The sequence below is a fragment of the Lycorma delicatula genome, chromosome 9 (genome assembly GCF_047948215.1).
Source record: "Lycorma delicatula isolate Av1 chromosome 9, ASM4794821v1, whole genome shotgun sequence".
Taxonomy (NCBI): domain Eukaryota; kingdom Metazoa; phylum Arthropoda; class Insecta; order Hemiptera; family Fulgoridae; genus Lycorma; species Lycorma delicatula.
This window is the reverse complement of record NC_134463.1, coordinates 131,752,333-131,778,021: the sequence shown is the minus strand read 5'-3', so window position 1 is coordinate 131,778,021 and position 25,689 is coordinate 131,752,333. Positions and strand designations below refer to the sequence as shown.

General features: G+C 30.8%; 1 protein-coding gene across 2 annotated transcripts in view; it reads left to right on the top strand.

Annotated features, from left to right (window-relative positions):
- put (activin A receptor type 2 punt) overlaps positions 1-24,621 on the top strand; it is a 96,457-nt gene extending 71,836 nt beyond the window's left edge. For both annotated transcript variants that reach the window (XM_075374989.1, XM_075374990.1), the window contains exons 8-12: positions 3,215-3,401; positions 10,586-10,723; positions 15,186-15,317; positions 20,985-21,145; positions 24,218-24,621. In XM_075374989.1, the coding sequence (XP_075231104.1) occupies positions 3,215-3,401; positions 10,586-10,723; positions 15,186-15,317; positions 20,985-21,140 (613 nt within the window). In that variant the 3' untranslated portion in view covers positions 21,141-21,145; positions 24,218-24,621. The remainder of the gene's footprint in view (positions 1-3,214; positions 3,402-10,585; positions 10,724-15,185; positions 15,318-20,984; positions 21,146-24,217) is intronic.
- The last annotated feature ends 1,068 nt before the right edge of the window (positions 24,622-25,689 follow it).

Here is a 25,689-nt window from a genome sequence, read left to right as displayed (position 1 = left end):
AATGAACACACATCACTAAAGTAAAATGTCTCTATTACAGCTGTCATTAAGTAATAATTCTTTGTAGTTTACATGTTACAATTTAAAAAAAAAAAATTAATTAGCTTTTTCGCTTTCTGCGCTTTCAATTTTTTTTGTCATCTCCACATCGAGTACTTTTGCGGAGATATACGCTTTAGCTTGGATTTTTTGTTGTGATAGATTAATTTAAAAAAAATATGTATACATATTACTAATAATAATTGAAGCTTTAAATTCAAGAATAGATGTTTGCTATCTGATTTTTAAATAAATTGAATTACTCTGTTGCTGTTAACAACTTGCAAGTAGATAATTACATTTTTTTTGTACCATTTATAAATACATTTTGGAATTTTGAATAATTTGAACATTTCAAAATGTGTTTTCATGTGATAAATTTGTATTTTTATGTGGAATAATTTTGTAATTATGAATTTTGGATAATTTAAATGTAATATTTCCCTAAGCCAGTCATTGTGTTAGGTTCTACTCATTCATTCATTAATGGTATTCTCATTGGTGGTTTTTTGTTGTTTTTTTTTTTTCAAGTTAAGCGATTTAATTCACATCCTATTGATGGATTTAAATTAACATGTCTGCTGCACTTGAAATTATAAATTTATTTTCCTTAAAGTGTAATAGTATTTGTTGTTTTCTTGTATTTTTCTTAATATATGCATTTTCTTAATATATGCATTCACAAAAGCAGTTTTAAAGTTTCTGGTTGTCATTCCTGTGTAGAATTCTTTATAGTATTGATCTCTGCCCTGTTTTTATAAACCCCCTGATTTATTATAAATTTTAAAATTAATTTATTTTTATTCATTTACTTTTCTGTTAAGTTTAAAATCAATATTAGGTAGATCGTTTTCAGTTATAACATATTTTACGTGATAATTTCTTTATTTCTGTTTAAAAGTGTTTATTTGACTCAGGAAAATAAAAGTAATGTATGCCACTTTTTGCATTAAGTATTGTAAGAATGCATTGCAGTAGAGTTTTTTTTTAGCTACTTTCACTACAGCTTCTACACGACCTGCAATACTTTGTAAGCTGAGCGACTGGCTGGAAGGTCAGATGATCAACCCCATAGACAGAAATTGTGTCAGGGGATTGATCCTCAGTTACACCTCATAGCCAGATGTCTTTCTGCCTTGGATGGCTCAGAAAATAATGAAGCAATAAAATTGTGTCCTGAAGTGAGATCCTAAAATTGTAAACCCTAAGATCCAGGCAGTTAGAGATCTTACTGGAAATAACCCCCCTCTGAACAAGTTTTGTTAAAAATTATTCAGAGAATTAAGGAAGAAGCCGGACTGGAAAAACAAGAAAAGATCTTAAACAAAACCCAAATGGTTTTCAGAAAGCGAAATGTAATTTTTCTTAACAGGAAGGTGGATGATATGGAGAAACATAACATTAGGACCAAAGAAAAAATGAAGTTGGTGAAACTTGATTATTTAGGTTGAATGGATGGATTTTGTTAATTTAATGAAGACAGAAAGAAAAAATGTAGAAGGCAAACTTTTGTCCTTACAAAGAATATAAACCTTTATGCTTGAAAGGGATCTGATATCATTGATCCTCCTTCCCTAAAGATAAATTTATGATGAATTAGTAAATAATAGATTTATCTATTTATTTATTTAAATAAAGGAAAAAAATTAGTGATTTAAAATTATTAAGTAAAAATTATTTATTAATATTAAATAAATATATATTTAATATAAAACAGTGTAAAGTATTGTTATTAATGTATTACATTTTTTATTAGTTTTAAAAACAATCTTATAGCCTTTTATTTATTTCATTATGTGTTTTGTTAATTTTTATTTCTTTTAATGTGTAAACATTATAATTTACAGGAACATGAAGTTTCTTTTAATATTAATTGGCAATTAATTTATTTTATAAAAAAAAATTATTGATTTTCTTTACTATAAATACATATATTTTTCTGAAATTAGTCTTTTTAAGGTTCATAGTATTCCTCTTTATTGTTAAATTATATTAATGTAAACTACCTAGTACAGAATATTAACATGACATATCTTACCTTAATTTTAACGTGAAAGTACTTTCGCAGGATCCTGCATCCTCAGTCGTGATTGAAATATTTAATTAAACTGCTTATTAAAAATTAATATGCATAATGTTTGCAGGATCCTGCAAAAAATACTTTCATGGTAAAATTAAGGTAAGATATCTTAATTCGCTATTCTGTACTAAGTGGATTATATTAACAGAATTTTAAAAAATGCATACACATCTGAACAAATTATAAATGATAAAATTTGGGACTTATAATTTAGCAAATTCATTTAAAACTCTTTATTAGTAATATTTAGTACTATCTTGTTAGCCTAGCTATTTTACGAGTTGTATTCGACCAGATCCTTGTTGGTCTAGCGGTGAACATGTCTTCCCAAATCAGCCGATTTGGAAGTCTAGAGTTCCAGAGTTCTAGTAAAGTCAGTTATTTTTACACGGATTTGAATACTAGATTGTGGATACCGGTGTTCTTTGGCGGTCGGGTTTCAATTAACCACACATCTCAGGAACGGTCTAACTAAGACTGTACAAGACTACACTTCATTTACACTCATACATATCATCTTCATTCATCCTCTGAAGTTTTATCTAAACGGTAGTTACCGGAGGCTAGACAGGAAAAAGAAAGTTCCTCCGTGACCTCCTTGGTGGCCTAAGTTTGCCAGCCTCCGTGGAACGAGTGTTAGCATCTCGGCCTTTGATCCGGAGGTCACACATTGCATTTTCACACACACGGAGGCATGGCATATTAACACACGCTACAAATCATTCGTCTCGTACTCGGTAATAACTAACGGTGGTCCCGGAGGTTATTAAAAGAGTCTTAGAATCCACTCAGCACTCTGAATTCAATTTCTTTTTTGGATTCATTATTATTTTTTTTTTTAAGTATTAAACTGTAACCTAAAATGCATCTTCTCATTGTACACAATATAAGAGTGCATCAGCTTTTTATTGTTTGCTAGCTCTATTAATAAAAAATGTTATTTACTATGTAGATCCAGCTGCGTATATTTGATAGAAATTATAAAATTCTTTGAAATTTATGATATAGTAAAATAATAAGTAGTTTATATTTAGTCGTCACACTGTTTATCTAATTAACTGTATTTTTATTAATATTTGCCTTTTCTTTGTTCAGAGGGCTTATGCATTTGCATGAAGAGCTGCCGGCCAATAAAGCTGATGGTTATAAACCGGCTATCGCACATCGTGATTTTAAATCGAAAAACGTTCTACTTAAGGCAGACTTAACAGCATGTATAGCAGATTTTGGTTTGGCATTAATATTTCAGCCAGGCAAGCCATGCGGAGACACTCATGGCCAGGTCAGTTTACTTTTTTCTATTATCATGTTTATCTGTTTACATTTCATCTGATATAAAATTTTTATCTTTCTTACAAAATCCTTAATCGACTTTCAAAAGTCTTCATTAAGTTTAATAAAAGTTTTTTAAAGATCTACTTTGTAATTTAAACAAAGAAATATTTTTAATATCTTTCACGTTCTTTAATAAGCATGAGCTTTCTTCACAACTATCAAATTTTAGTTTTTCAGTGTGAGAGAAACGGGGTATTTTTTTATTAGAACAAAATCTGAGGTTAATTTAAGTAAATCTTAGATTTTACAAATTATTGTAAAATCATCATCATTATATTACTAACTTGTACTTCTATGAGACACTGTTCAATATGATCAGTTATCTGATTTACAGAGTGATGACTTGTTACCATGCTGTCCTGATCTGGAGGAGTTTCTATAACATCAGATACCTTTACTACTTCTCCGATAAGAGGTTAATTCTGGTACCGGTACTTTTATATAGCTTCATTTGTTGCAGATTGTAACTGATTTCATCAATTTGAATATTCTGTAGTTGGCTTCCTCCTGTTCTTTGCCCGCATAAACAATTTTTTCTTTTATCTGTCTCATTTTGTTTTTGCCATTAATTTTCAAATCTGGTTTTTCCTTTAAAGAGTTATATAAAACTGTGTTTGCTTTTACTAGATTATTATCATGACTTGTGATGTTTCCATTAAGATCAACTGGTTTAATTTAATCCTATAATTAAATGTGAATATAATATGTTTTTCAAATTTTTTTAAAATAAATGAGTAAATAATTAACAATAACATACCTGTTTATATACCTGGCAACTTGAAGGTTGCGGCTGAATGAGAGCTGGCAACCATTTTTTTAAAAATTCTTCATGTTTTCTTTCAAATGATGTTTAATTCGCTTAAAAAAACATATAGTTGCAATTTGTTAAAATAAATTAATTACAATATCTTTAATTAAAGGTAATTGCGGCTAATTTTTGTTAGGCAACCCGGCAGTAATGTATTAAATTATTATTAATCGTTTATTAATTCTCTACAAACAGTAGAGGAAGCGATAAATCTGCAGCGTTACTTACAGATTATGCTTGAGTCTGCTGGATTTTCTTTACAAATAGTCAGGACCTTTTTGGGAAAATTCACCTGAATGTCAAGAATCAAAACATGCTTTAAACATAGATGCCAGTGATACTGTTAAGGCTTTAGGTTTAATTTGGGAACTAGTAAATGATTTGTTTCAACTAGTTACTGACTTGAAAAATGAAAAACATAGTTTTAAGAATCATAATAGAGTTATGAAAAGGAATGTTCTTCGATATGTGTGAATGTGTTCGATCTATGTGTTATATTATCTGTGATCTGTATATGATATATGTTATTTCTTCGATATCCATTAGGTTTAATTTCAACCATTGTTATATTCACACAGTCTGTTTGGAAGGAGAATTTTGGTTGGGATGATGAGTTGACATCTTTGCTTTATGACAAGTGGATGAACATCTGTTCTCGACTTTCTTCTGTAAATAATATAAAAATCAATCGACTTGTATTACCAAAAAATAAACATGTCCGCATACAACTTCATGGATTTTCCAACGCCTCTGAGAAGGCCTATGGAGCATGTGTACATTACATACGTTCTATAGATACCTACAGAGTACATTCCGTAAAATTATGGCCTAAATCAAAGGTTGCTCCTTCAAATCAATATTCTCTTGCATGTTTGGAATTATGCGATGTTCTTATTTAGTATCAAAAATTTTGAAAATCATCAACATTGCTTTCAGTGAAATTCATCTTTGGACAGGCTCAAATATTGTAATAGTCTGGATAAATAAATGTCCACCAACTTGGAAAACTTTTACAACAAGCAAAGTAAGTGAAATTCAAGAAAATACATGTGTAGACATTTGGAAACATTTACTATCTGAAAGCAATCCTGCAGATATGATATCCAGAGGTGCTGATCCTGAAGGTCTTATGCACAACAAATGGTGCTGGGATGGACCAAACTGGTTTACTGGGGATCCTTCAAATTTATTGAAAACACCTGAACTTAAAACAATTCCTGAGCAGAAACAAAGGATTAGCTTAGTTTCTACTGAAAGGGAGTCTCACTTAATTTGTAATTTTTCTAAATTACTGCCTATGCGGAGAACATTCCCTATTGTATAAGGTTTGTTAATAATTGTCGAACAATTCCAAGAGTAAGAACTTTCTCAGACTTATCTGTATCAGAGTTAGATCCTGCTCTTTATCAAAATATGGTTAGATCGTTTGTATCAAAATATGCCAGAAATCCAGCTACCTTCAAGAAATAATATCCCTGGAAAATGGATAAACATTACCAACTAAATCATCTATTAGAGATATACATCCATTTCTGGACAATCAAGGAATAATTCGAGTAGGGGACACCTACAAAATTCAGAATTACAATCAAAACATGAAATCAATATATCTCCATCCCATCACTTCTCATGTCTCATCGTTGAAAACAAACATCTTTGTCCTCTACATGCCAGTCTGCCGTTATTAATTTCGTCTTTACAGGAAAAATATTGAATCCCAGGTATATGACGCCTGACGAGAACTGTTCTTCACAAATGCCAGACTTATTTTAAACTAAATTGTGTAATTCATTCTCAATTGATGGGAAACTTGGCATCATATCGGGTGCATCCTGCTCGCATGTTTATTAACGCAGGAATTGATTATGCAGGTGCTGTGTATATCAAAACTGGAATATATTGCTCTAAAACCAAGTTTAAAGTTGATGTAGCTGTTTTTATCTGCTGAGTAACGTGAGCAGTTCATTTGGAATTAGTAAGCAACCTAACCACAGAAGCCTTTATGGCTGCACTTTGTTGTTTTATGGCGCAAAGAGGAAAGAGTTTGAATCTGTAGAGTGATAATCGCGCAAATTTTAAACGAGCGCATCGTGAGCTAAATGAACAATTTTTTTTTGTCTTGTTTGACTGGTTTGATGCAGCTCTCCAGATTCCCATCTAGTGCCAATTGTTTCATTCTGGTATACCCCCTAGATCCTACATCCCTAACAATTTGTTTTACATATTCCAAACGTTGCCTGCCTGCACGACTTTTTACACCTTCCTGTCCCTCCAATATCAAAGCGAATATTTCAGGATGTCTTATTTAGGTCTTAGTTCTATATTTCAGAAGTGACCTATAAGTCTGTCTTTTCTTTTAGCTATATTTTTCCGAATGTTTCTTTCTTCATCAGTTTGCTGCAATACCACTTCATTTGTCACTTTATCCACCCATCTGATTTTTAACATTCTCCTATAGCATCACAGTTCAAAAGCTTCTAATCTTTTCTTCTCAGGTACCGTCCAAGTTTCACTTCCATATAAAGCTACGCTCTAAACATATACTTTCAAAAATGTTTTCCTGATATTTAAATTAATTTTTGATGTAAGCAATATATTTCTCACTGAAAACTCATTTTGCCTGTACTATTCAGCATTTTATATTGCTTCTGCGTTGTCCATCTTTAGTAATTCTACTATCCAAGTAACAGAATTCTTCTACCTCCATACTCTTTTCTCATCCTATTTTTGTATTCAGTGGTGTATCTTCTTTATTTCTACTACATTTCATTACTCTCATTTTGTTGTTATTTTCATGCGGTAGTTCTTGCATAGGACTTCATCTATGCCATTCATTGTTTCTTCTAAATCTTTTTTACTCCCGGCTAGAATTGCTATATCATCAGCAAATCGTAGCATTTTTATCTTTTCATGTTGCAGTATTACTCTGGATCTAAACTGTTCTTTAACATCATTAAATGCTAGTTCTATGTAAAGATTAAAGTAATGGGGATAGGGAACATTCTTGTCTGAATCCCTTTATTTATTACTGCTTCTTTTTTATGTTCTTCAATTATTACTGTTGCAATTTGGTTCCTGTAAATGTTAGTGCTTGGTTCTTCTATCTCTGTACTTGAACCCTAAATTTTTAAAATTCTGAACATTTTATTCCAGTCTTATGTTATCACATGCTTTTTGTAAGTGTGTAAATGCCATTTATGTTGATTTGTTTTTCTTTAATCTTTTTTATACTGTTAATCTGAGCACTAAAATTGCTTCCCTTGTCCCTATACTTTTCCTGAAACCAAATTGCTCTTCTCCTAACATTTCTTCCACCTCTCAATTCTTCTCTACAGAATTCTAGTTAAAAATTTTTATGCATGATTAGTTAAGCTAATTGTTCTGTTTTCTTCACAATATTGTTCCGTAATCTGCTCCTGCTTTCTTTGGTATCATGACAATGTCACTGTTTTTGGAGTCTGACAGAACTTCCCCTTTTTCATAAATATTACACACCAATTTGTATAATCTATCTATCGCTTCCTCAGTTGCACTGCACAATAATTCTGTGCAGGTCCGTTTGTCCCAGGAGCCTTTCTGCCATTCAAATATTTTAATGCTCTATTAAATTCAGATCTCAGTATTGTATCTCCCTTGTCATCCTTTTTGACTTCCTCTTCTTTCTCTATAACACCAATTTCTAATTCATTTCCTCCATATAACTCTTCAATGTAATCCACCCACCTATCGAGCTTTTCTTTTGTATTATAAATTGGTATATAATCTTTCTTTCAGAAATCATTCCTTAGTCTGGCTTTTAACAGTTACCTCTCCGATAGGGTTGCACCTTCGGTCCAGCTACTCTGTATCACTGAGCACTCAAGCCCCCCCTCACCATTGGCAAGATCTCACAATTCATAGAGGAGAAATGACTTGTATAAATTCTTAAATAGATTCAAAATATCTGAAAAATTGATCCAGAGGACTTTTATACCACTACATTCTACACATTTTGGAAACATACAGGAAGCGGCTGTCGAATCTATGAAATACGACTTAAACTTGTTGCAGGAATAGCAGCTTAACATTTCAAGAGATGGTTACTCTATTAGCTAAAATTAAGACTTGTCTAAATTCAAGACCTCTGGCAAAATTATCTCACAATTCTTTAGATGTATCCTGCTTTACTCCTGGCCATTTCCTCATAGGTGAACCTCTGACTACCATTCTTAATCCAGACCTATGTGATGTAGCAGTTAACAGGTTGGATTGTCAGCAACATGTCCAGCAGATGACTCAGCGGATCTGGAAGAAATGGTTAGCGGATTTCCCAAACACCCTTCAACAATGCCAAAAATGGACAGCGACAGAAGCCAGTCTCAGAGTTGGTGATGTATTCATCGTTAAAGAAGATAACCTACCACCGCTACACTGGAAGTCAGCAATTGTTGATCAGATTCATCTCAGCCCAGACAACCTTGTGTATGTGGTAACACTTCATAATGAGCAAGGAACATTTAAGCGATCTGTTGTGAAGTTATGTAAACTACCAGTCTCCAGTAAAAGATGATAAATAATAATATCATGAACTTTACTTTTAATCTTTTTTTTTTTTTTATATCTTTTGTGTATTTTGTATAAATGTTATAGTTTTAGCACTATGCAATTTTGTTGCAGTTTACCGTTATTTGTTTTGTTTGATTTAATTTCTTTGTTTCATCTTGCTTTCATGTTTCATTAATTAAAAAATATATTAAAAGAATCATTTTTTGGCCAGCAGCATGTTGGACGTTTAGAAGTGGTGAGAGATCTGGAAACCCTGTTTGGTTGTAATCAATCATTAATCCTGAGTCATGCTTAGTACTTGACGAATGTGACATCGGCTCTACTCCGTTGCAAGTATATCTAACGAGTGTAACAATGAACAGTTATCATTATTTTTCCTTTATTGTGTCTTGTAGTTTAGTGAGCTTTATTATTATTAAATATTGTTTATTTTATGTATCAATTATCTATCATTTTCATACCGGTCCAAGAGATTGTTCCAGCCCTAGAATTTATCCTTATACAGTCCACTATTTCCAAATTAGCATACATTTTTTACGTACATAGTATCATCCTATCTATTATTAAATCCATCAACCTATATGGTGAAGTGAAAACTTTAATTAAAAAAGTAAACTATAAAAAGCACGGTTAGAATGTGTGTGGTGATTTAAAAGTAACAGCTCTTTTGTTAGGCGTGCATTTACGGTATACAAAATAGTATTGCTGTATTTCAAAATTGGACAGCGAGCTAGGGATCAGCATTATGTAGGAAAACAGTGGAAGAAATGAACTTAACTTCTGATAAAAAAAAGATTATTCATATCAAACTAGGATTAATAAAAAAAAATGTTATAAAAGCTGTGAAGAAGAATATCAAGGATTCTTGTACATATTTCCAAAAGTAAGTGATTCCATGGTGGAGCGGTAGCATCTCATCCTTTAGATGAGACCAGAGGATTTCATCCTTTAGATTTAGACCAGAGGTCCTGGGTTTGAATCCTGGTCAGACATGGCATTTTTCATACAATACAAATTTTCATTCTCACAGGGTAAAATGATCAAAATGCTTGTCACTAAAAAAAAAAACAAAATGGAAACAAAAATGAAAAAAATAGATTTTTGTTAGCCCATGAACAAGGAAACCAATCTAAGATGAAATTTTTAACTTTGTAGAAGTCACTGCTTGGACACGGTTTGAAGACACTTGTGAAAATTTTCTGGGTGTCCATAAATAACAAATTTATCAAGATGTTCATATAGAGCAGTGGGATTTAATATATCTAAAAATACATTTCCTGCATTCATACCTAGATTTCTTTCTGTCAAACTTTGGGGCAGTAAGTCATAAACATGGGTAATGTTTCTACAAAGATATTTTGTTGGAAAATCATTTTAAACGCAAATGGAATGTTAATATGCTAGCTAATTGCTGTTTGAATTAATTTCGAGATGTACCTGAGGCTACAATAAGGAAAGGATTTACTAAGAATTAAGTATATGATATCCTGTTACATTAGTTATATTAACTTTTGTAGACCTTTAATGTGCTAGCTCTATTAAACTGAGGGTGATAGAAAGATTCTATTTAATATCTTAATCTTTGCAAAAAACAATGCAGAGAAAGGTTACACTCGGTTTAGAAAAATATTAAAGAATTTTATTTTGGATATCAGTGTCGGTTTATATTTATCTTTATGAAAAAACCTTGTGCACATCTGCTTGATATTTGAAACACATTCAGAAATAATATTTTATTACATATTTTCTCAATTAATTTGTGTTTTCATTTTCATCAGGTCGGTACACGAAGGTATATGGCACCTGAAGTGTTGGAGGGAGCAATAAATTTCTCAAGAGATGCATTCCTGCGTATTGATATGTATGCTTGCGGTCTTGTGCTATGGGAACTAGCTTCCAGGTGTACTGCACAGGAGGTGATTAGTTTATTATTTACAATATTATTCACATTGTTTATGTCGAATATGTAATTGTCTTTAAATTGGCTGTAACTGAGTTATAATGGAACTTTTTTTTTCATTGTGTAATTTTGTGAAAAATGGTTTTAATCCTTAATCTGCAGTAACTCAGAAGTTATTACACGACTGCCTGAAAGTGAGTGTATTGGTTCTAGGGTGAGTATGTTTAATTGTAACTAAAAGATCACAAAAAAATCATACATACAGTTCGAAATTGATAATCGACAGTATTTATATTAATTTATTTGTATAGAAAATAGTTGTGTTTTAAGATCTGAATGAATTACGGTAGTAAAATTTATTAATTTATTTTATAATTATTATTACTGTTGTTATTTATTGTTTATAAACATTTAAGAAAAAATTATATAATTTTTTGACGGGCAGTATGTTCGATCATGTAAGCGTGTACTTTTTACTGCTAACTATTAACTAATAATCTCCTTCTTTAATAATTAAAACTAATAGATAATAATAAATAAATAAAAATACAAATATAAAATATAAATAAAAATAATCTACTCTTAAAAATTTAATTAATCTGTAAATTAATCGACAACAGATTGCTTCTAGCAGGAGAGTCATGGAGGCAGACGTGTGCAGCTGCCCAGCAAACCACCTTTGGTCTGCTTTGCACCACAATTTTATTACTAAATATTAATAATCTCTTTTAAAGTAAATGAATAATAATAATAAGTAAATAAAAATACAAATATAAAATATAAGTAAAAATAATCTATGCTTAGAAATTAAAATAAGTAATCTGTAAATTAATTGAGAACAGACTGCTTAACAGGAGATAGTCGTGGAGGGAGCCATGTGCAGCCGCTCGCTACACCACCATTTTATTGCTAAATATTAACTAAATAGTTCCTTTGTTCTATTTGCACGACTGCTCAAAAATGAGTGTAATGTATTTAGGGTGTATGTATGTATGTATGTTTGTTTGTTTCACTGTAGCAGCTCAATGGCTGAACCGACTTAGATGTATGATCACATGTTGGAATCCTTATGTTGCTGGGAGTGTTGTAGGGTACATAGGTGTGTGTGTGTGTGTGTGTGTGTGTGTGTGTGTGTGTGTGTGTGTGTTTAAGTAGATTTAAAATGAATTGAAAAAATATACAAAATTGTCACCAGCACACTTTTCAATTCTATTAAAGAGCAATATTTGTCAGAAAGTCGTGTTTTTTAGTATTTATCTTTTGTTTAGTCTCATTAAATTAGTTCAACATAGCATTCTTTCTATTGCTGTGGATTGAAGCAACAGACTTGATTAAAATGTCACATAAGTTTTGAGTATGTTGGTGATAATTTTGTTGTTTTAAATTTTGAAAGAGGATACATGTGAATAGTAGTACCTTTAAGTGTGTATTTTTTGTATTTTTTTTTTTATGCACATTTTGTGCAGTTTTTCTGTGGTTAGATGTTATTTTTAGTCAGGTACTCCTACCACCTCCCTACTTGAAGGAATGAAGTATGAGAAATCACAAAAAAATACCATTTTTATTCTATAAGGTGTGCATTCCAAAACAAAATTGCAAAATCCTGTGATTCATTAGAAAGTTCTGAATAAGTTGCTATGAGTATGCAGGTATTTTATTATGATGAAGCTCCTAATCATCTGGATGCTTCATTTCGATCTATTTCTTTCTCACTGCATCACATAATTGTTTTAAAAATTTTCATGTAATATTTGTTCAACATCTGTCTTTTTGGAGTGTATGGTAAAAACAAAAGTGAGCCCTGGTGTTACTTCAACTTTGGTGCATTTTCTTGGCTTTTAACTTTTCAGACTTCTTCCGCTGAGAAGATTGGACTTTTGTCTCTGAGTCATAACCATAAACCCATGACTCATCCCCAGTAATGAACTTTTTGAACATTTCTGGGTTGTTTTTGATTGTTTCCAAATTGTTCTGGGTCATTTGATTTTTACTTTGATCTCTTGATAACCATGAAACAAATTTTGTAGCCTCACGGGGTCATCCCCAGATCTTGGCACAAGATTTTTGAAAGTATAGTTTTGGAACTCTGAGGTCTTATATCTTTGACACCCAAACGATGATTTTCTTTCGTTAAAAATTTAAATTGTTCTATATTTTGAGGAATTTTTGTCGTTGCCAGGCTGCCAGAATGAGGGTCACTTTTAATATTGAAGTACAACCATTTTTAAGTCTCTTAAACTACTCTTTATCTTGTATATCAATCATAGATTCATCATTCCTTTTTCACTTATCAGGAATTGTTTTTTGTTGGGAGAATGCCCAATTTTTTGGCAAAATTTAATACAGATTTTTTTCTCCATCATTCTTACAGTTTGAAATGCAACTAACACAAATACCAATTATTACACTACAGTGTGATGCTATCAACTGAATTGCTCAATTGATGCACCATTTAATAAGTATATTCCTATGAGTCCAGCCGACATTGTGAACACTATTGCACCCATGTGGCAATTCTATGTTCAGAGTTACAGCACAAGATCAGATACATTTTATAAAATTGTGGTGGTAATTTTGATTGTTATACAATCATTTTCTGTACAGACTGAGGAAATAAGGTATTACAAAATTATGAATAAATATTAATTAATAAATATACAGTATTTGTAAAATGAGTATTTCTTTTGAAATTTTACTGTCTGATAAACAGGAATTATGTAGTTAGGAAATTCACTGACAGAAACTTCATTGTTGAATTATAGTTGGAGATTGATATCTAAAAGTCAGTTTAATTGCTAAGAGTTCTGGTATTAGTGATGCATACTTGCTACTAAACATCTGTACGCACTCTATGCCCACAGTCTTGAATATGTTACGCTTATTTGTAACATTAAAACTAAATGATAAAATATCAGATAATGTATGCGTTACTGCATACACATATTCTGGCACATATGATAGATTAAAAAGTTAATTTTTTACTCTGAGGCCATTATTACAACATTACCATTTATTTGAATGAATCCCTAAAAAGAAATATCAGTAGGTTTTAGTATAAATTGTTTTATTTTAAATTTGGAAATTATGTCTTGATAATTTATTCCAAATTGGACCCAAATTGATGTTAAATACATCACATTTAATTTTAAGAGAAACACTTATTACTTCCAGGACCTTCTGTGGACTTTTATGAAGATAGATTTCCAAAAGTATTGGAGGCAGATCCTCTTATTTCTAATTATACAAAGTGTTGAGAAGCTTATGATTCACAATATTAAAAGCTTTTTAGTACATTCAATTAATAAGTAATAGTTAAAATTAACTTCTTAAACAGACTAGCACACATTAGTAATGAATCGCAGAACAGCAGGTTCAGTGCTCTGGCCCTCTCTTGCAAACTAAATTGATTCTCAGTAAAGGCTTTTTCTTATGCAAAATAAACTGATGAGGTGAGATTTTATAATTTGATACATTTTCCAAGTAGATTAGAAAATTAAGATAGAAGAGATATTATTCTACAGATAACTAGTTAATCTGATTCCATTTTTTAAATAAATAGATAAAAATCTCTATTTAAGAAATGGATGTGCAGCTTCATTCATTTAAAACCATATTTAAAGGGGACCTTAACTCCGAATCTTTAAACAACAAATAAAACAAATTACATTCAAAAAAGAATCTTCTCCCTTGAACAAACATAACTTCAAAGCTACCCCTAACTGAAGTTAAATAAAATTATAGCCTAAACCAGTCAATAAAATCAAAAGCTAATAATTTAAGATAAAGAAATATTAAATAAAGCTACCCCTAACATTATCTAATTTAAATAAAAAACAGTAGTTAAAATAAAAAAAAGTAAATTTAAAAGTTGATAACTAAAAGCCACACAAATATAAGATAAAGCTACCCCTAACATTATCTAATTTAAATAAAAAACAGTAGTTAAAATAAAAAAAAGTAAACTTAAAAGTTGATAACTAAAAGCCACGCAAATTTAAGATAAAGCTACCCCTAACATTATCATAATTTTATATAAAAAAAAAGCAATGGTTCAAAATATATAAAAATAAACTTAAAATTTGATAACTAATTAAAACAAATAAAGTTTTTTTTTTTTTTACTCAATGTTACATCAGTTATTTTTTTATAACGCTATTAATTTGAGTTTATTAAAAGTATTGGGAATTGCACAGTAAATTAGTTATCTGTATGTCAAAATTTAATTAGATGTGGATCATTATACAGTTAAACCTAAGAACTTTAATATATCCTGTTTTATTTTAAAGTTGTTAGGTAAAATAATGTAATGGTCTATCTAATTAATGTATGTCTATTAATGCATTCTGGATTATTGTAATGCAATCCCTCTTTCAAGAATTTGACCTGGACTGACTCAAATTTTCACTAACATATCAGATAGCATTGCAGTTAAATTTTGCATAATATTTATTTAATGATAATTTCTGATTATTTTAAAGGGTCCGATTCCAGAATACCAATTGCCATTTGAAGAGGAAGTCGGCCAACACCCAACACTTGAAGATATGCAAGAGTGTGTTGTGCATAAGAAACAACGACCTGCTATAAGGGCTACTTGGAAGTCGCATACAGTATGTTCTGTTTTTATTCTTTAATTGTATATTTATTTATTTATCCTTTTCATTTTATACAAATGGTACCTGGCACATTCATTTTTAATTTAATTTTATTTCTTTTTATTATTTGTAATCTAATGGCTATTAAACCACAAAAGAAATGGTGGATTATTGGAAATTTAAACTATTGTCAGGGATAGAATATATTCCATAGCAAATTTTTATCTCTTTATCTTATCATGTTTTTCATTATAAAATTATTAATAAAACTTACTGCTTTGAATCTTTAGTGAATGCCGTTTCTGATTGGGTTAGAAGCATCCACCCCTCATGTTCCAGAATGGTGCATTTTATACTTTCAAGAAACTGATTGTAGAGTCTACATAGGTTGTCACATCAGAATAGGCCCTTGATATGCAGATGCCTCTAGAATAATTATTGTCCGTTAATAAAGAATAGGACCTACATTAAGCCATCCCTATTTGACTAGATTAGGAAGTTAGAAAGGGGCCAATAGGTTTATGAATTAGCAACTTCTGCACACTTTATCTTGTGTAAAGAACGTAGTCCTCTAATGGTTACCTGAGTATCAGTGCTGATAAAAATTTTCTTGTCACACTGCCCGCTTCAACGCTGATTAAAATGTAATAAAATTGTTTAAGTTTCAGCCTAAAGACTAGTGTACTTAGCAAGGTTTAATTTTCAGGAAGTTCTGGTCCCCATTATACATTGATTATGGAACTTTCTGGCTACCTTTAAGGTAAACTTTTTCCACTCATCCTGTTCTCAAAATTCTGGAGAGTGAACTGATGAAACTACGAATCATGATTTTTTTTATCAGATTTTATCTAAAAGTAAACCCAGTCAGCTTATCAGTGACGATTGAAGAATACCTAATTTAATTACTCCACCTTTCTCCACTCTATTGTGCTGATAAATATATCCAACCGGTTGGGCCTTGGCAATGATTCTACTTAACATAGATTCTATATTAATTTCTACTAAAACAGTAAGGGCACTGATAAAAGTCCCATATATGCATAGGGCATGCCAGTCTGTAGAGAATTAAAATTTTTTCCTTCAAACTAGATAGTTTGGCTTTATCTTTGCTGAAAATTATGCATAGTCTGTGGCTCCACCCACAAACTCACACAGTCCCTCATATAGAAGAGGTGTTTGTCTCCAGTTTTAACTTAACCGATGATCTGGCTATTTTGATTTTATCCATATGTGTAATCCTGGTCAGTCCAAAATGCATTGTGAAGAAGTATTAAATCAGAGAAGTGAGCACTAATGGCCTTTATTTAATTAATGAGAGGTCTGAAGTTGATGTTTTTAGCAGTAAGTTACATGCTTTCAAGAATTTTGTCTTGTTTTCTTAAATGATTAGAGTGCGTTAGGGTTCACTGCTATATGCGGGGAACAGCTACTGTTCTGCGTGGTCATTGAACTGCATAGATGGTCAGTGCAGGGGCAGTGGGCTCCCTTGTACTAGTAGATTTTAAGTTAAATAGATAGCATGTAGTGTAAGATACTGCATGACCTGTATAGTTAAAACTACATTGTTTTTAAAGTATATATAAGAGATTTATACTTAGAACTATCATTATTAGATTTTTATTTGAAACTACCTGCTTTTTTTGTGTGTGTGTGTGTGTGTGAGAGAGAGAGAGTGAGAGAGGGAATTAAGCCAATATGAATTGACTTGCATGCATTGTGCATGGTTATTAACAACTAATATAATAATTTTTTGTAATTTGAACTAATACATTAAATTTTTCTTAACCCGCATGGAGAATTAGTGTAGCTTTCTTGTGATTTTGTTTTCTCAAAAACATTTTTTTGGGGGGGCATTGCTTACTAAGTATGCATTTCATTAAAATAATTAAAAGTTGAAGAAGATTGTAAAGTTTGTTACAACTCATTCAGGAAACATATTTTGAACAGTGGACTTTGACCTGTGGGTAAGGGTTATTCAAATATAAACTGGAATCTTGCCATCTGGACTGAGAAAGAGAGCAATGAATGTGGTGGGGCACTTCAGGTAGTTAGTTTGATATGTATGGAGGGGAGCAACCAGCCTGCCATGATTGTAGTTCACCTTTCCATGTCACTAGCAGAATATCCGAGAAGGAGGTACCATCATCCATTATGCAATAAAGTTTAATTTGATTTCTCACCAGTGAAGGTGTCAAATCCTCTGAAATTTTGACTCCGGGTGCAGTTCAGAAATGCTACCCTGTCAAAAACTCAAATGTTTGATTGAGCCAAAAAACCTTTGATGTGTTCATAATGCCGTAGAGAACGAAAATCATGAACGTCGTTCACGATTCAGCATTAATGATAACATTTCACCGTTTGTGACCTTATAGAAGACCACATAACTGCCACTAAAATTGCATCAGAAGTGGGGATAAGAGTTTGGTATGTGCATACGTTATCAGACACTCTTGGATGCAGCAAAGTGTTGGCAAGGTAGGCTCCGTGTCTTTTCACTAGAGAAATGTCTGAAAAAACATGTGTGAGCATTTTTGAACTGTATTGTGACCTGTGATGAAAAATGGGTCCACCACTACACCCTGGAAAGTAAGAGAACAAGTATGGAGTGGAGGAAAAGTGGGATGGGAGCACCAATCAAGTCCAAGAAATGCTTTCAGCTGGAAAAGTTCTGACAACATTGTTTTGGGACTCAAGTGGTGTGCTGCTGATTGATTTCCTACACGAATGAAGGACAGTAAATGCGGCATACTGCTGGCAGTTGTTGGATGATGTTTGGGCTGCTTATCTCAAATATGCTAGCAATGATTCACAATGTTGTTCTCCATGAAAACGCACGACTGCGTACAGCAGCTCAGATATGCAGTAAACTCACTAAAATTCATTGCTTATCTCTTGAATAACCACTGTACAGTCCAGACTTGCATCTTGTGATCACCACCTGTTTAGTTTGCTGAAAGAAGCTATAGAATGGGAAAGATTTGAAGATAATGCCCACAGTCAAGCACTATGACTTTCATGTGCGGTTCAAATATTACATGTCAAAACTTATACACATAAACACATAATTGTACAGTAGTTTTATCTGGGGTATTAATAGTAAGTGTGATCTGATAATATTTTTACAACAGAGAGGATAGTCCTCTGCAATAGAAAGTTATAGGTAGCAGCAAGAATCCAGTCATCAATCCAGCAATACATTCCTTCCTTTTGTGTCTGTTTAGTTTTCTGAACATTTACAAGTAATATTTAAGGAAATTCAGAAAAAATGAAAGAGTAAAATCTGTACTATAGATTTTTGTTTTTCTTATTACTTCCTTGTACAAAGTAAAGGAAGTATTGTGATCGTGAAAAATTTCGGTTTTCAGATTTCAACGGAAATATCCATTTTGACCATCCCTGAACCAATTTGATTTTTCAGTGTGATGTCTGTATGTACTGCCACCAAATGGCTTCGATGGCACGTGGCACCTTAAACCCTTATGGTAGCCCTGAGAGGGACTGTTTGAGGTTTCTGGAGTGATGGCCCTGAAAAAGAACATTTTTGCATTAGCTCTAAGAAGAGCTGTTGGGTTCGTAAGCTGGTCTCTGGCAAAGTCGACTTGGCTGTAGTCTGGGAGTTACGGTTTGTCCATTTAAACCAGTCCAGGCTTTCCCTCAGTGACAGATGGGTCCCCACTACAATGTGGCAGTGGTGGCCCCCAGAGCTCCACAGTGTCGAGTAGGTGTCGATCGTCTTTTGCGGTATAGCTTAGGCAGTTCTCCCTGAGCGATCACATGCTGGGCTGACTTTTGCTGCTGAGTTCGCTGGCCAGGGTGATTGAAACCTGGCTAGCTGAAGCGGGAAGGTAGCACCTGCACCCAGTGACTTCCTTGGCTGGCCAGCCAGGTCTGCTGCTCAGGTAGGGGTGTTGGGATCTGCCATGAGGTTCCACATTGAGCCGACCAGGGAACTTCTCCTCCTGTGTGAAACTGTACGGTCATCTACATGGTGGGAGTGACGCTTGTGCAAGCACATATGTGTAATGTAATCCAACTGACATCTGGCTGCTAGCATTGTGTTCACCAATATTATGCTAGGCTTATATGTGGTGGTAACAGTATATACATATATCTTGCATAACTCAAAAACAATTAACCGTAGGATGTTAAAATTTTGGATATAGGACTGTTGTAACATCAAGTTGCGCACCTCCCCTTTTTATTGCAATTGACAGAACCAAAAGTGTTCATAAAAGAACAAAATCCAAATTTATTTGGATTTTGGACTTTTTCTTAACCAAGTGATAAGCCCTCATTGAGAGCTTTTCAATGATAAAAAAAAAATATGAAAAAAATCAGAAGTTATTAGTGAAATAAAATTTTATATATTTGTAAAAATCTGTATATGTAATTTAATAGGTATTATTACATATGCGCATGAGTAATAGATTTGGTAAAACATCTGATTATTTAATATTAATTGAAAATTATAATTTAGAATAGTATTATTTTTGGAATTTCTAGTTTAATTTTTGTTGAATTTTATTTAGTTTTTCTGGAATTTCTGTTTAATTTTATCTACATTAAAGTTAACTACAGACTGACTGAAGACTCTCACAAGAACAACATATACACTGAGGCATACATGCCCGATCTTTAATAAATTGCAAAAATTTCTTATCTTTTAGTTCATTAGTCCTCTGATATTGTCAGACAATGTTCTCCCTAAGTCAGAGTAGATCATTATCTTGTTTGTTTTTTATTGCCAATCATTTAATCACTCTTTGGTTTGATTTAATTCTTCTTATCTTAATTCTGTACGTGTTCTCTAGTTTCAAATGTTTTCTTTCTTTATATTCATCATTCTCTCTTAATCTTTTTATTCTTTCCTTGGTCTTAACATCTTCTTCCTCTTTATAGTTATCATCTTCTCTTAATGTTTTTATTCTTTCTTTGTTAGCAACATTTTCTTCGTTTTCATTTTTCTTTGGTTTTAACATTTTCTTCCTCTTTATATTTATCATCTTTCCTAATTTTTTTTATTCTTCCCTTGTTCTAACATTTTCTTCCTCTTTATATTCATCTTCATGTTTTCTTTTTTGAGATATATTTCTTCATGTTATCTTTCTTTTTCATGTATGATTGTTTCATTTTCATTTTTGATTATTCACCGAATAATCTGATAATAAAAAGTGAATATTTTGCGCCGTAAGGTTGAAATTAACATTTGTAACCAGTATACAGAAGTTCACCAAATGGAATAGTTTAAATTATTTATACGACATACCAGAAATCTGAAACTTTTATTAATCAGCAACTCAAGATATGAATAATATTCATCAAGTAATAAAGGGTCTTTTACTCTATTCTAATATGTTGTGTAAGATTGTTAAATTAATAATTGTATAAATATTAATATTTGATATTAATAAAAATTTATGTTTTAGCAATTGTGTAACTGCTAAAACAATTAAAGAATTGGAGGATTGTATCTCACTTTCAAATGAAATAAGTTTAAATGAAGTACAGCAAAATATGTGTGTGTAATTTAATAGGCGTACAAGGAAGTCATGTGGTGTCCACGTCTGTTTTTTTTAAGATTCCCTTTCTGCAGAATTGAAGAAACCAGTTAGAATTTAACATTTATTTTGATAAATGTTATGACATATAATATTAATAGTGCTTTGTATTTTCTCATCTTAGGGCCTTGTCGCATTGGCCGATACAATGGAAGAATGTTGGGATCATGATGCAGAAGCAAGATTATCTGCATCATGCGTTATGGAAAGAATTGCATGGCAATCAAGATTACTTTCCATCCCTACAGCTCCTTTGCTGCTCAATGAGTCTCCCATTTAATAAAGGTTTATCTTTACTTTAATGTTATTCTATAAAATTTCTTTTACTTTGTAGTGTATCTTAGTATAGTTTTATTTTGGCGTAATTTAAGTACTTAGGTGTGCAAAGAAATACATTTTTTTTCAAAGGGAAAGTTTTTTTAATTATTTTTTTGCAACATCAGCTCAAATATTAATTTATATGTATAGTTATTTTAATAATGTTTGGTATTTTTAATAAATTAATGTTATAGTAAATATAGTTCTGGCATTACAGAAATTAAATTTCTTTAACGAACCATCAATTTTTATCAGTTTTATGTAGAGTTATTTTCGAACAAGAGTGTGAGATTAGCTTATTTGCTAGTACATCAGATTAGGGATGGTAAGGTGAATGCCTCTGATTAGATGTGCATTAACAATTAAATGTCTTATGAACTGTGATGTGTTACGAAACTTATTAATAATGATCGTTAGGAAGTTGAACTGGATAATCAAATCTTTTAATGTAAAAACGTTCATTTGTATCTAAATATTGGTTTGTTTATGTTTAGATCCACCTTACATAAGTGAATAGAAAATTATAAATTGCCTTCTCTGAACTTTCTGTAAAAATCTTTAATCATGCAAAGTGTGTAAAAAAAGACAGAAATAATACTTAATCTTTGAAGCGACTGTTTAACTTTTATTTCAAATCAGAAAAAGAAATTAATTATTTATTAAAAAAAAGTTATTTGTAAAATTAATCTGTTATTTGCTTTTTTATTAAACTGATGTAATGCGGCAACAGAATTGCCTCTTGTAATTGTTAACTATGCTGGAGTTAAGTAAAAAAAAGTGCAATAACAATAAATTGTTGACTTAAACTAAATCTGATTTTTGATCTGTATGCTTCAGTAAGTTTACATAACCTACATATTTTCTCTTGAAATTTTTTTATTCCTAGGTGCCCTTTTATTTTAGATTTTTTTTATAGGTTTTATTATAGATTGTTGGACTGATAAAATTTCAATTATTCTGAATGACTCCTTGTTCATTCAAATTGAGGATCATTCTTAATACTGTAATAGATAAAGCAAGTTTACTATATTTGTAGTATATTGCAGACAATTTAACTGCGATTTATTACAGTTTTTAATTCTATAAACATTTTCAGATATATACTTATAATTACAAATTTAATTTAGGGAGTTTAAAACTCGTGAAATAATATTGGAATAAAAGTAGTTTTGTACATATTTTTCTCACTTCAACAGATCAGCAAACATTAAGCATATACATAGATACCACAATTAATTAGCGGTATATTATGTTCTGTCCATGATGATTACCAACCTTTATTATCAACATTATGGTTAAACAAAACTTTTTCTGTAAATAAGTGTTTAGCATATAGTATATCGTCAATGAATTGCTTGTTATATACCAAGCATTATTGCTTCTCCCGATTACTAAATGTTAGAAATGATTTATGAAAGTTTAATTTTTATTCAACCTTCTTAATTCTCAATTTTATCTTCTGGTAACAAATTATTTGTTATGATCGAGAACTGTTAAAAATACATCTTATGTGTTTTTGGCATCAGGTTAAAGACTAAGGAGAAGCTACATCATTAACAGCATGGAATTTTAATATTGTTCTTTTAGGATTTTGGCAGGATAGGGAAAAAATGTTATTACAAGAAGGGAAACATTTAAACTGGTAGTGCTAAAAAGATTTGTTGTACATATATGTGTATAATATCACAAACAAAATTGTGATTAAATAACAATGATACTATTACAAAAAAGTTTTATTTCAAAAAACAGTATTAGAGATTTGAAATATTGCTGATATTTCTGTAAGGTTTATGAATCGGTTGATTTTTTTTTTTTGGTCAGATAACAAATGTACTGCAGACAATGGGAACAATCAAATATATCAATGAATTGGAGCTTGACTGTGGATGCAATGGCATAAGCTATTTAGACTGTCTAGGTTACTTTTATTTTATAAATAATATGTATGAATATTAATCTAAAGTTTCCCAGTAAGTAATCTGTTAATTTGAATTTTTGTGCTGCTTAATATCGGTATAACATTTTATCTATTTTTATTCCATTTAGACAATCATCTTAATGTAGTTAAATAATCCTTCATCAATAACTGAACTGTTCTGTTTTTTTATGTATAAGTGTTTATGTGAGAGCCATTACTCAAAGGATGTGATCCAATGATACAGCTGGGTTGATATTTGTTTAATTACACAGTCTGAATGTTGAAATAATCACTTGAATATGCAATTCTAACGTGGCTCCTCAAAGTAGGTGATATTTTATTTTATTTGGTATGTTTTTCAGTGAATGAGAAGATCCAAATATCATTTGCATGAATATGAATTAAAATGAGTTTATCAGAAAAATTTAGTTTCTTTAGTTAGATTTTTGAAGCGATTAAAAGAAGAAAGATTCAGTAGTAGGATCCCCAAAAGAGACTTTTTGGTATCCTAGCTTATACATTTGTGTTTTATATCGAGTTACATTTGAGAACCGTGGATGTTTAGAGTTATTTTTACATCAGAAAGGATAGTATATATTACTATATATACTATCCTTTTTGAGCTGAGAGACAGGTGTGAAAGAATCTGTTGTAGGTAAAATCATAAAGAAACTTTAATAATGTTCAGTTGAACGGTGCTGGAAACAAGGCGGTGAGGACTGCTGGATGTAATTTTATGTGAAATGCTGGTGTACCTACTGACTGAAAGAGATTCAAAAAATTGGATTTCCTGTAAATATTAGAAAAAAGTATGAAATTCATCAAATAACAAAATCATTATTGTCGATATGATTATATTTATTAAAAACTAATAATTTTATGAATCTGAAATAGTAATAATAAGCAATAGTCCTGACGTGTGTTTAAGTAATAACTTACAACATTTTGGAATGCAGCGATTTCTTTCTCTTTTTCAAAATACGTCTCAAAACTGAACTCAGTAATCCCCCTACCATTTCTATTGTTAAATCTTTTAATCAATTGTGATTGGATCTTATCCTCTGTGAAAAGGCTCTATAAATATCATCTACATACATCTGATCATCATTTTTTTCTTTAAGGGCCAAAGAATTGATGAAAATTTAATGAAGAGACTGGATTTGTCATCAGTTGGGTTGTTCTTGTTCTTTCCTTGAGATTGATGTTAAAACAGAAAAACATTTTTAGAATTTCAAATTAATGAAAATTTGGATAGAACTTCGCTGTTGTTGAACTTTAGTTGAAAAGGTATCATTGTCAGTATAACATTTTAAATTCATTTTATTATTAAAAAATCTGTTATACTCTTATGTTTTTTAAACATTATTTTATTTTTATTACTAATTTACACTCCGAGCAGCAATTACTACTTCAGAGTTCAAAGTGTGTGCCAAAAAACTTGAATATAATTGTTATTTGTATATGTAATGTAATAACACATAATTTATTAATATTATATATGTAAATTTATATAAAAAAAAGGAAATGTTGTAATATACATATATAAATAAGAAAGATAAGAATAAGAAAAACAAATCTTTAAAAATCTAAAAAAAAAACTATTTATGTATAATTGGTTTGATTTTATTGTATGCATGTTCGTATGAATGTATGTATTATAAATTCAAGTTTTTATTATTATTAACTTTATAGCTAGTTGATAATTTATATGTGTTTGTAAATACATAATAATCTAATAATTGTTTGTATGTATTATATTATTTTTTAATAAAAAAAGATATAAAAAAAACTGTTATGCGAGTACTGCAGTAAGTTTACATATGATTAAGAAATGTCTTTACAGGGTTCATTATTATTAATTTATTTTGTGGAGTATAGAAGGATAATTTAAAAGTGAATGTAAAAGTACGATAAGAAATACAATATTATTTTCAGAATGAAGATATAGATATAAATGAATATATTATACAGTTGTGTATTATATATTTTGTATAATATGTATACATACATATAAAGATAGTTTCACTACATTATTTTTAATTTTTTTCTTATTTCATTTTTCAGTTATGTACGGTAATTATTTTTATTTTATTTATTTTAATATTTCACTGTAACTGATTATTTTTTTTGTTAATTTTAATACATTAGGAAATAGTCAATTACTTATTTCTTTCTAAATTGTACGGTTAATTTACAGTTATGAATTGCAGTACCTTTTGATCTAGATAATGCTTTATAATTAGCAAGACCAACAGTATGTAGTCATCTGACCTATAGGCAATTTCACCTGATATTTAAATTTGATATTATGAAGGAACCGTTTATAGACTGACTTCTTGACATTGTGTTATATGCTTCTTATCATTCTATTTCCTGAACTGTTACTCTTAGATGTTGGTTGTTAATAATCATTCTAGATGATATTGTAAACATTGTAAACTGATTTTTATTTTTGACTCGATAGTTTTTTCTTTTATGAAAAAAAAATATTTAGAATTATGTTTAATTTGATGTCAGTGTAGTTGCTGTAATAATGTTATATTTATTGGTTATTGCCGATTGACATTTCATTTTGCGGTCATCATTAATTTCT